The 13,194-nt window shown below is 35.4% G+C and overlaps 1 protein-coding gene across 1 annotated transcript in view; it reads right to left on the reverse strand.

The window, feature by feature from the left end:
* Positions 1-7,277: 7,277 nt before the first annotated feature.
* Positions 7,278-13,194, reverse strand: part of Rrp46 (exosome complex component Rrp46) — a 121,039-nt gene continuing 115,122 nt past the window's right edge. The window contains exon 6 of the mRNA XM_090395827.1: positions 7,278-7,522. Within this exon, the coding sequence (XP_090251953.1) occupies positions 7,334-7,522 (189 nt within the window). The 3' untranslated portion in view covers positions 7,278-7,333. The remainder of the gene's footprint in view (positions 7,523-13,194) is intronic.

The following is a 13,194-nucleotide window of genomic DNA, read 5'->3' on the forward strand; positions in this document are numbered from 1 at the left end:
TATGGAAGCAAAGTCAGGAAAACTAAAGAAATTAGACTGGATGCAGGCTAGTGTGTATGAAGACAAGACACCCATGAAGTGAATGTATGTGGATGGAATGAACAAAAAAAAAAAAAAAAAAAAAAAAAAAGCGGAATCTAATTTCTCAGACAACAATATCGAATAAGGTAGTCAATACAGAATGTAAAGGTGGCTGGAGGAATGTAGTTTCTATATACTAACGCAACAAGCATCAGAAATAAGTTTTTTTACCACTAGCTAGTTCCGCCTCGCCAAAAGCATATGAGAATTAGCTACTAGCAGATGACGTAGTTACAAGGAGAAAATGTGATGGATTTAATATTTTCAGGAGAATTGAGTAAATAGGGAGTACTGCTCCTATCAGAGGAATTGCAGCCAACAAAAGTAGATATCAGTCGGGCAGATAGTTCTTTTGAGATAATCTGGTGTAAGATTGAGGCCTACAGGGAAAAACATAAAATTGGTTGCTGCTGTAGACCAGGGGTGATGTGGATGTCATGCATCAGCAGATTAGTATGAGTGCAAGTCGAGTAATTATGAAATGGAATTTATGCACTTATTGAGAGATAATTACTTGAAGCCCATGTTATGGAGGGGATTCGGTATGAGTGTGTCAGAAGACCTGTCCACAACTATGGTGGCTACACCGCCTCCAATTGGGGACAATCATATGGTTTTGCCCTTGAATTGGGAAGTAGCGATAAACATGGAAATTTCAGTTGAGGTATATGTGGAACTTGGCAAGTTATGAGAAGCTTAGGAAGAAGCTTTAAGCATTACCATGACATAAAGATGTGAAGGGGATGCATAGTCAATGCACGAGGGCTATCTGGAGGAAGCAATATCACACTGTATACTCATGGGCCAAAAGAAATCCCAAAGTGGTCTTTTGTTATGTGCCAAGCAGGAGAAAGAATGACTATGGAAGGATAACCTGAATGATTGCTGATGGTAGAGAGGTGACAGAGACAGACGAAATTGTTGAGCTACTGAGTGACCATTTTGAGGGGTATATCATGAGAGTGAGGACATTTTATCCTTTACAGAATGGGATGATCATCGACTTTCCTTTATCATGTATGTGATGGCGAAAGCTTGACTATGGATTCCAGGTTTACAGTTCTGCAAGAATGAGCCCGTCCTGATGACTCTATCCATCATCAGGGTATAGGAATAGCTGCTGGTACTTTTCGTACATCGTTCAGTCATCATGCTGAAGCGAATGAACCTGCTCTATCGCTCAGACGAAAACAACTATGTATTAAAATAGTCTTCCAGAGCATCCTACATGGACTAGTATCTTTTCTGTTGGGAAGCTCAATATCACACATCACTTTGGTATGCATATTAAACAGATTATGGAAGTTACTGGCATGAATGCTGAAATTACCTGCACTCAACATAACAGCATTCCTCCATGGCAATATTTTCCACTCCATCCTGCAACCTTTTACTTTGTCAATACAGAAGGCTCATATTCCTACCTGCAATTGTTTAATGCACAGAGCAGTCACTGATCAATGTTTTGATTCAAGATCTGAGACCTCTGTTAGTGCTGTTGCTGTTTCCTGACATTGCTATATCCCACTTAATTGCAGTAATTATGTAGCAGAGTTGCATGCTATTAGCTTGCATTTGCACATATAAAATAAAAATGTTGCCAAAAGTAATTTATAGATTCACTGAGTTTGTTTACAGACCATCTCATCTCCTGTGCATAATCCACATTCAGATTATGTGGATTATGCTTTCTGAGGTTTTTATTGTTGTATAATGACCTTTAATTTTGATGCTTCATTTTGCTAGATTCCCAGGCACGTTAGAATAAAAGGAAATGAAATTGCAGCTGAAGGATCACCTCATACCTTTTCCATGTAATATTTGACAGTCCCATATACACACTTCAGACAGCTTATAAGGTCAAAGCTAATTACCCAATAGTAGTTGTCAAGGCAGGAAGCACTGACAAACTGCATGAGATTAAGATTGAATTAGGCATTGACAATCTAGTCAACATAGAAACAAAAGAGAGGAAGTTGTAATTGCTTACACATTATTTACAAGGATGATGACCCACCTATGTAGGAAAAAATTTAACACACATCTATTTGTCATATTCTGATGGATTGCCAGCATTTCACATGAGAGGGGTGGGGATGGAATTTTCCCTAATCTAGCTGAGTCAGATGTTATTAGACTCAAACAAATTGCATAGTGTTTAACTTTACACAAAGAAGTTATAGCACATATAATTATGAATTCTATTTTTGTGTAGATACTGAATTGCTTAATTTATAATTTTTAAATTTGCTTTTTGTGCAGCATATATTTACTGATTTATCACTTTATTACTATTTATTATTACCTTCTGTACTGTTGTAACCTTTGCTGCCCTTGCACAAATAAATCAACCAAGTGAGGATACTGTTATGGTAAAAGTAACAGGGGGACTGATGTGAGAAGAGAGGCTGATGAATTGCAGATACTTAGGATACTGAAGTATTTCAATGCAAATATAGCAGTGGGATTAATGCATTGTATGCTAAGCTGTTTGTCTTGGCTCTAGCAAGGGCAAACTAACAAGGGAGTGGAAGGAGGACAAAATAATTCCTTCACATAAAGGAGGATCTAAGCATGTTGTAGCAAATTATAGACAAATTATCTCAGGAGTGGTGGTAACAGTACTGGAAAATTTGATCAAAAAAGAGAATTCAGGACTGGGTGGATAAGAATGTTATGAGGGGCAGTACGATTTTGTGAAGGGTCAGTCATGTCTTAGTAATCTGCTAACTTCTTATAATAAAGTGACAGCTGAGTGAGATAAAGAGAGGTTGGCCATACGATACTGCTGCATTTTGCAAAGGCTTGTGCATGAAACTCTATTATGCAAAGTAAAAAAAAAAGGGGGATGGATACAAACTTGGCGTAGTAGACAGGAGGATGGCTGATGGAAAGATAATAAAAAGTAGTACAAGATATTGTACTACTTTTTAGTTGTTTGCTAATGATGCACGTTGGGTAGAGTAATAGTTAATCAGTGTGATGTAGAGAACTTGCAGGTTAACTGTTAGCCTATATAAATCGCACAATGATTTATATAGGCTAACAGTTAACAAAACATAATGGATATTAATTTAATATGGAAAAGTGTCAAGTTATTGATTTTGGGATACAAATATTACAAGCTGTGTACCAAATTAAGGGAACTGTACTCCAGGAATTTGATGAAGCCAGAGATGGTAATAGTAGACAGAGTTGAAGTGTAGAGGGCATATCACTAAGGCAGCCAAGATAGTCATAGGATTACTTTGTTATAGAAGACACAGTAACAAGTAGAGATAAGGATGTTACTATTCTTCTTTATAAGGTTATGATACAACCACATCTGAATTCCTGTGCTCAGGTCTGGGTCACCTGGGTTTCTTAGATGAGAAAGTGGTAGAGAGCATCTAGAAGTGAGTGGTCTATAGAATGTTCCATGAGAATAGATAAAGGGTTGCAAAATTTAATTGATAGGCAAAAATGAGGGGATATGATAAACATTTAAGCTACTAAAAGTATTTTATTAGGGTTAATACAGAGGAAATATTTCAGCATTTGACTAGAGGGGAAAGGACAAGAGGTCATCCCTGTAAGTTGGGAAAGAATGTGGACTATATTTTTCACTTGGAGAGCAGTGAATGAATGGAATGGGTTGGTGCTTTATCTGTTAATGGTTTCAAGGAGAAGCATGATACATAGTGTTGATAGTTTGCCCCCCACACACAATGAGTCTTAGGACTTCACAGAGGCAACCATGTAATAATAATAAGTACATTTTTAGTTACAGGAAATCCCAACTAGACTTGGCAGTAGATGATGATTATTGTCTGGCAGAACACAGTACTGCTTTGTTGATGAAACACAACAAAAGCTGTTGTGTTTGATCGTGGAACAGATTTCTGATGATCACACATACTCCTCCAGCTCCCAGCATTCTTACATGCAATATGGGTGATACCACAGAAGGGCATGCCAAACTGCATTGGGGATCTAGAACTTCATGAATCCTAGATGACAGCAATAAAAGAGTTCTGTATGCTGGCCACCAGATAAATACACAAGAACCAAACCTGTTGGAGGCTTCCTGCCAATCTAGAGAACCCTACTTTCACACTGCCAGGATCATGTCTAAGCAGCAGAGGGAGGGAGACATATCACAAGATTTTTATCTCCATGCTGTTAAAAAAAAAAAAGTGAAAAGAACTAAATGTAAAAAATTTGCCTCATACTCTACTGGCAGTCAAGTCTTATCTGGCATTGGATGCAATTTCTGCACTTTCATTCTTCCACCTCTCCCTCTCTCACATCCAGATGATACATAACATTTGCCAAACAATAAATCAATAAAATAAAACAATAAAACAATAAATCAAGCAAGAATCATTTTCTTTCCTTGAACGTCATATGCACACAGCACAGGCAAATTTCCCACAAGGTACCAAGAACAGTTTTACTGCATGTCTCTTGTCTTTTGCCAGAATGACATCAGAAGAATTTTGCACAGCATGAATACCAAAATCTTATTATAATATCTACAATTTGTGCTCCACAATTAAACGCTATCCCATTTCATTTTTAGAATCTATCATACTCAACTAGCATCTATCTCAAATTATGGAAATAAGCTTTTGCTCAGCCCAATCCAAAAACAATTGTGCCATCAAATCACAATTGTTTTTGGATTGTGATATATGCACCCAAGATCACCTTATTATATCCAATGCTCTCCGTTAGCTATTTTTTTAGTCAGAAATAAATGCCAAACAAAAGATAGCACCTATGTACGAGGGCTGTTCAATAAGTAATAAGACTAATTTTACTGTCGTGAAACCACTTATCACAATATTAATTTCTGTGGAATAAAGAAATGTTGCTGTCTGTATTAACAAAAGAGGTTGACAGATGGCGTATATGGGCTGCTGATGTGCCAGTGTTTAGTCATGTGACACTCTGCTGATGTGCCAAAGTGTCACATGACTAAACACAAGCTTCTTTCGGCGTGCCTACGAGCCACGACCAGTTGTCGAAATGGAGGCGTCCTTGGAACAGTGTTATGCGATTAAATTTTGTGTGTGTTTGCAAAAATCAGCATTGGACACTTTTAACATGATATGCGAAGCAATGTCGAGGGCAAGTGTTTTTCGCTGGCATAAAACTTTTAAGGAGGGAAGGCAAAATGTGGAAGATCTTGAACGTCCATCAATCACTTGAACATTCACTCAATCATGGCTGAACATTTGGGACTGAAACGTGTTTGCGCCCGATGGATTCCCAAACTCTTGACACCGGAGCAAATGCAGCATCGAGTGGATGTATGCACAGAATGGAAAGAAAGACTGGAACAAGAAGGCGACAACTTCTTAAAATGCATCATTACAGCAGATGAAGCTTGGTTGTATCACTATGACCCTACAATGAAACAACAAAGCAGTGAATGGAAGCATCCGTCTTTGCCTACCCCAAGAAAGCAAAAACTGTAAAATCGGCTGGTAAAGTTATGACCATAATGTTTTTTGACTACGAAGGCATTGTTTACCAACACGCTGTAGAACCCGGGAATACTGTAAACAGCTCATACTATGCGGATGTTTTATGGACAATGGTACAGGACGTCAAAAGGAAGAGTCCATTGCTGAAGAATGGCTTCTTATTGCACCACGATAATGCAAGGCCACATATTGCTGGTTATGTAGTGGACGTTTTGCAAAAGAACAACACAGATATCCTACCACACCCTCCATAGAGTCCTGATCTCACACCGTGTGATTTCTGGCTGTTTCCTCAGCTCAAGAAACCACTAAAAGGCCGCCATTTTGAAAGCAACAAAGCATGTGTAAAAGCTGAGGAGGCGGTTTGAAAGAACTCTCAAAAAAAGGACTTTCACATGTGTTTAAGAAGTGGATGCAACATTGGGACAAATGCATCGCGTCTCACGGTAGTTACTTCGAAAAAGACCATGTAAATGATGACGATTAAAGGTAATCTGTTTTCTGTATAAATATAGTCTTATAACTTATTGAACAGCCTATGTACAAGGTAATCTGTGATTACCATACTACCTCTGGAGACAAAATGTGGAATTAAGTGTTTTTACTAAAATAAAGAGTCAAAAGGGTTTAGTTCAGTGATGCAAAATTACATAAGCAAAGTGGATATTAGATCCAGCATTATTTTAAAGTCGAATGTAGAAACTATGTAGACCAACCAGTTCGAAACAACTGTCAGGTCAGTGAAACTTAATCAAAAATAGTGATAAAAGACAAATATATAGATGCATGGGCAGTGCTATGTCTTTTAAGTAGTCCACTACGTAGGATCTAATATCCACTTTTCTTATGTAATTAAGTGTTGTTTTTGACTAGATTTCTTTCAAGCTCAATGAAATTTTTGAATCTCTTGGTCATGAAACCAGTAAGCAAGATGGTGGTTTTAAACCAGGCAATGAAATTCATCTAAGATGAATGCCTTTTTCATAATTTCAACAAATATCCATGCCCTGTTGGTTGGGGAATGGAAATTATCCACCAAGCCAAAAGGAAGGCATTTTGTTTTCTTCTAAAAATTTCTAATCCAAAAAACTGAAGGTAATAAGTTAGTGAAACTAATTTATTCAAATTATCCCATTTGAAGCTTCACTTTTTCAAGCCTGCTTGCCTTCCTGGTGATCTCTCAAGTTGAAAAATTCTCCTATCCCAAATATAACAAATGCTCTCAACTAGGATTTAAACCAGATACTTTATCAAAAAAGGGCTCCAAAGATATGGTCTTTGGAGTTCTTTTGGATTTAATACTGAGTTTACACATTAAATCAGGTTGGATTGCAGTTTAACAATACAAAACATTTTTCATTCCTTCAAGAGCAAAAAAAAAAAAAAAAAAAAAAACACACATTTAGAAAAGGGTTCTGTAGATAGATTTCTAGACTTCAGCACCACTAATCCTGAGTGAGTACTGTTTTGATTTTTTTTAAAATCTTGATTTATGTCTTACCTTCACTAATATTCAGATCTTCAAGAATAGGTTTCCAAAAACAAGAACATTAATCACCAACAAGTAATTAAGGAATCATTTTTAGTTTATATTTTTTTGCATTTTCTAGTTTCTGTTGTTTTTATACTGAGTGTACTTCATATGTTAATTACAGCACATACAATTCTTTGTATGAGATAGTGTAATAATACAAATATATCAACTAGAATTTTTCTTAAACTAGAAACATTTCTCACTATTAATATTTTATTTACAAGCATTATACATAATAAAAGAAGTACTACAATTTTTCTTTACTATATCTTCTTTTTAAACTGGATCTGTAAAATGAAAAGATTTGTGTAGAAGCAGTTTGACAGAGTTTCAAACATTTCTGTAGTTCATTTTCAGTAAAGCTTCCTTTAGTTTTCATTCCAACCACACTGTGTTCTGTGCTCTCAAAAACAAAAGTAAAACCAGCCTTCGATGCCTACAACAAATAATTAAAATTATTATCAATTGAATGATATACAAAACAGGGTATCAGAGAAAAGTTGATTTTTATGTAAACAAAATTTTGCTGTTTCTGTATTCATTTTACTTCTTAAGAAAATTTATTAGAAAAACTTTCTGGAAGAAAATAAAAAATAATTTCATTTTAAATGAAATATTCAAATTGTGCTTTCCATCATTTCTTGAAAGAAAAGATGCAGTTTATAGATTATGAAAACATCTGACAAGGTAAAAAAAGAAATCACAAAGACTAAATATACCTAATATTTTATTAGAGGCAATATATGAATATCCATAAAGATATTGAGATAAAATGTATGAAAAAATATCTGAAACACAATCCACAAACTAAGGTTAAGATAGGAATGTCCCTTTTTCCTGAAACCAAAGTGGTCTCCAACACTTTTTGATATATATATTAAATATATTAAAGAAATATTAATAATGAAACACTTTAAATAACTCCAGCTATAGAAATTTCCATAATAATAAATGTTATTATATTATTTGCAGATGATCAGATAATAATATCATGAAAAGAAGTTAATCTACAAAAAGCAATATATAATTTAATCTTCAAAGTAGGGTTTGGAATGAAAATATCTATTGATAAAACTAAAAGAATGGTATTTGTATAAAGACCTCAGTTAGAAGTAATATAGTTAATAATAAAACAGATAAATATTTTATCTTGAATGTGAAATATCATGTGAGGAAGAAAATGACATATAGGCTTGATAAATAGAACTCTTAATACAAAAAGAAACACACTTAAAAATATGCATTATTATTTATCAAAAAAAAAAAAGAAAAAAAAGAAGGTATTTAAAAAGAACTAAATAAATATAAATGACATATATAGGCTTGATAAAATCAACAGAAAAAAAAAATCTAAATAAAAATAAACAAAATGGCATAGAACATGTAAACCAAATGGTTAATGCTCAATTAATAAAATTAATGCTTATGTTTTATGCTAAGGTGACAAATGTAATGGATAAGGGAGAATCATATACAATGATATTCTTGGACTTTGTAAAAGCATTTGATAGATTATCACATGATAATCTATCAAATGCTTGTACACCAACTTATCACATGATAAGTTGGTGTACAAGCTGCAGAGATAGGAATGGATAGTATATTGGTTAGATGGGCTGGAGACTGGCTCTCTGAATGAAACCAGCAAGTTGTATACGATGGAGCTGTGTCTCAGAAAAGGAAGATGACCAGTGGCATGCTTCAGGATTCTGTTCTTTGGCCCATACTGTTTAACTTAGGTAGGTATAGTCAATTATATATTTGGTTTAATCCTTTATCCAAGTGTAAGAAAACAAAGTTTGCACCTGAAGTATTTTCAGGACTGGGGCAACTCGTGGCAAAGGTGGCATAAATTCTCATTACTTTCCTTAGTATCCCATAATGCAAAGCACATATCCTTGCAGACATGTATAATGCTATGCATTAAGGGCAGGGTCACTACCCAGACCCAGAGGTGGTGATAGTAATGGAGAAGTCATATTTCCATATGCCAGTTGCCAAAAGGTGTCACACCTTATTAAAATTCCTTGGATTAGAGATGAGTTGATGGAATTTTTTTCACTTGGCTATGCTACCAATTATATATTTGGTTTAATCCTTTATTCAAGTGTAAGCAAACAAAATTTGCACCTGAAGTATTTTCAGGACTGGGGAAATTCATGGCAAAGGTGGTATAAGTTCTCATCACTTAGTGTCCCATGATACAAAGCACATCTTTGCGGACATGTATAATGCTATGCATTAAGGGAAGGGTCACGACCCAGACTGGTTTCGACTTTTATTGAGGTCTCATCAGTGGGAGCCAGACCCAGAGGTGGTGATACTAAAGTGAAAGTAATGAAGAAGTCATATTTCCATATGCCATGTAGTTGCCCCAGTCCTGAAAATACTTCAGGCACAAACTTTGTTTGCTTACACTTGGATATAGGATTAAACCAAATATATAATTGGTAGCATAGCCAAGTGCAAAAAACTTCCATCAACTCATCTCTAATCCAGAGAATTTTAATAATAAGGTGTGATACCTTTTGGCAACTGGCATATGGAAATATGACTTCTCCATTACTTTCACCTTAGTATCACCACCTCTTGGTCTGGCTCCCACTGATGAGACCTCAATAAAGGTCGAAACTGGTATGGGTACTTCCCTTAATGCGTAGCATTATACTGTACATGCCTGCAAGGATATGTGCTTTGCATTATGGAATACTAAGGCAAGTGATGAGAACTTATACCACCTTTGCCACGAGTTGCCCCAGTCCTGGAAAGCTTACACCTGGATAAAGGATTAAACCAAATATATAATTGGTAGGATAGCCAAGTGAAAAAACTTCTATCAGGTGTAGTGCTGATGTTAATTCTCTACAGGAAGATTTGAATAGGCTCTTAGCATGAACAAATGAGTGGGGGTTGCAGCTTTGCATACCACCTCGGTATGTTGCTTCCCATCTCCCACCCTCCTACAAGAATGGCTGTCTGCTCAAAATAGATAATATCCAGTTTTAGTTATGCTTTACTTGCTAGCATTGGCTTTTGGATCTTCATTCATCAGTTGAGAAGTGCTATTCATCTGAATTTTTCTATCGTTTATTTTTTATCATTATAATTCAACCACATTAAATCTAGATTTTATACAGGTTTTAATATACTTCAGTATCATTTATTGTAAAGTGTTTTAAAATGAATTGAAACTTTCAAATATTTATTGCTCATATTGTAAAATTTTTCGTAATATGATTTCGTAACTTATAAAGTTAATTTTTTTTTGTTCAAGAGAAAGTACTCGGAGAAATGTTAAAATTTGACTGTCATAATCATATCTGTAATAATACCGTATCAAGTCTTTGTTTAAATAATGTGGCTCATGACGTCATCATGTAACGATATTAACTCATGATAAATCAGTAAGTCTAATTATAAAAATAGTGAAGAATTCCAGGAATTGTCATAGATAAAAATTTCCAAAGCTGTGCAAAGAATGACATCAGCACGACTGAAGGTCAATATGTGATCATTTTCGAGAGAAGCACGCATGCACAGATTGGAGGTCAGGTTCTATATAAGGCAAGTTGTGGAAAGGAATTTTGTCTTAGGGTTTTTTAAACCTTCTTTTACCTGGATCCACCATCAAGTAAAGTTGTTGTTGGAAATTAAAAAAGAAGCATTGCAGGTTCTGAGTCTTTTATCTGGGTTTGCTGCCACATGAGAAATATTGTTTCGAATTGTCTTGAAAGGAAAGAGCTGCACATCGCCACTATGTTGAGGGTCCTATAGGGCAAGGCATAGTTGACAACTCAGACAAGAAAGAAATTTAGCAGGAAAACAGGAACGTGTCAGCAAGTGGAAAGAAAGGCATGAAGAAGGCTTACACGTGAACAATAGGTTAATGTGAAAGACTGTGCTGAGCAAGAATTATAAGTAGTTATATACTGAACAAGTATATATGTCAAGTGTCTATGTTTATGAGATAATGTATATTAATGTTGATTTAGGCTTAAACAAGATATGCCTTATATTCAATTAATGTATGTAAATGTGAATCATTCTGTAAATATTTCTTTTTTTGACTTAAGTGGTTTGCAAACAACACACTGGACTGATTCTGTCACCGTACTATCCTAAAAAATTCGAACCTGCATATGATAGAAGTTCGTGGGATTTATAATTATGACATGACTAGTTTAAAGTAAGAATAATATAAGAAGAGAATAAAAAACAACATCTGCTTTGGCTTAAATTTTTATAATTTCACACTCAATATATAGTGTAACTGGTGCAGTTATTAAACAAATAAATTTGTTAGATTATAGAGTGTGAGAAATAAGATATCGTAGAAATAAATAAATGGTGGCAGTCAACCATTCACTATAATTAAGTAAAGAGAAAACAAAGGCAAAGCAGGGTAGTGGAAATACGAAAAACCGAATACAGAATGTAATATAACAAAATAGTGCAGTCCATCACATTATTACAATATGAACATGTTAATGTTCATATGACATATAGTAAGTAATAACTATTTGAACGTATTCAATTAAAACACCCTCTATACCAAGACTAATTTATAACTAATTTCTAATCAGAAAAAAGCATCATTCATTTAATTTAGCATGTTCTCACCAGATAGGATTAAATTATCTTGTGCTGTACTTGTCTTGAGATGGGATACAAGACTGTCTCATGCTTCCTATTTACAAATCAGGCAGACACCCACAAATAGCGACCTGTGCTCGATCAAAACCAAAACTCTGTGTGTGTGTGGGGGGGTGAAAAAACATTGGGATATATCACAAACCAATAATTTAAGGGGAATCCCTATACAGTCGAACTTTCTTGTAATGAGCATGGAAATAACGAGATCACTGTAATGAGCAAAAGGCCATGATTATTTTAATTTATGCATATTCCCATACAATTTACTCACTTTCATTGCGAGCATACTACACGATATACTATACAAATTTTGGAAACTATGCAAACATACAGGGTGATCAAAATTAAAGTATCCCTATTTAAGGCCTTGTGGAGAGCCATCCAATGATGATTCATTGTGTATCATGCAGAAGAGAAATCTAAAAAATCACCACCAGAGACGCTGTATGATGTACCGTATGTAGATGTAGTAATTTTTCTGTATGTGTTAAGGAGAAAAGCAACAGAAGCATAAATAACACATTTTTATTCATTTTCATTATGTATTCACTGGCTGTACTGTTCAATGAGCCACCCTTGCTGGTATGTCACAAACTGCATCCTTTGCACAGTGTGTTCAATGGCAGAACACAGCTGGTAAGTTATTAGAATGATCCCGATAAACTCTGTCATTGTGAAATCCCCAGAGTCAGAAGGCACAGGAAATCAGATCAGGTGAACGAGGTAACTATGCAGTCCGAAATGCGCAGCTGATCACTGTGACTTCGTGAAATGTTCTTGAAGAACCTCCTATATGGATCAACCGATGTATGCATGGGTCCCATCCTGCATAGAATGACTGAATCCATGAACAGGCATTGATGTAGATGAGGCATAACAAAACTGTATATGATATTGCAATACTTATCAGCAGTAACTGACGTCACAAGACCCAACTGGAAAATGTCCTCAAAGAATGTAAACCTACATCAGACAGTAATTTTGAGTGAATGCAAAAGGAATTTGAACTGCATATGGGTTTGCATAGTCCATGCTCGGCAATTGTTGGTATTCACTGTTCCGTTCAGGTGAAAGTGAGCCTCATCTCCCCACGAAATCATCCACCAACATATAGCATCCAACTCACACTCAAGCAAGGAATGTTAAAGAGAATGCCAGTGGACTTTCAAAGTCCTGTGGGCACAGTTCCTGTATCAAGGTTATCTTGAATAGGTATAAATGCAGAATCTTTTGTAGAATTTTCCAGCTAGTTATATAATGCACATCCATGTATTAAGACACATGGAATAGAGTGGAGTGGAACCATCTCCACTCTACTTCCTTCTCTAATATCCAGGCTCTGGTCCTCCTCACTCACTTTACCCAAATGCAGCCATGATTGTAAAATCAGATAAAAACAAACTCTTCCATCGAAAATATGTCTACTAAAAGAAAATGCCTCTCGATTTGTGAAAA

This window comes from Typopeltis vanoorti, chromosome 7, assembly GCF_054136105.1.
Source record: "Typopeltis vanoorti isolate ZY-2024b chromosome 7, IOZ_Tvanoo_1.0, whole genome shotgun sequence".
NCBI lineage: Eukaryota > Metazoa > Arthropoda > Arachnida > Uropygi > Thelyphonidae > Typopeltis > Typopeltis vanoorti.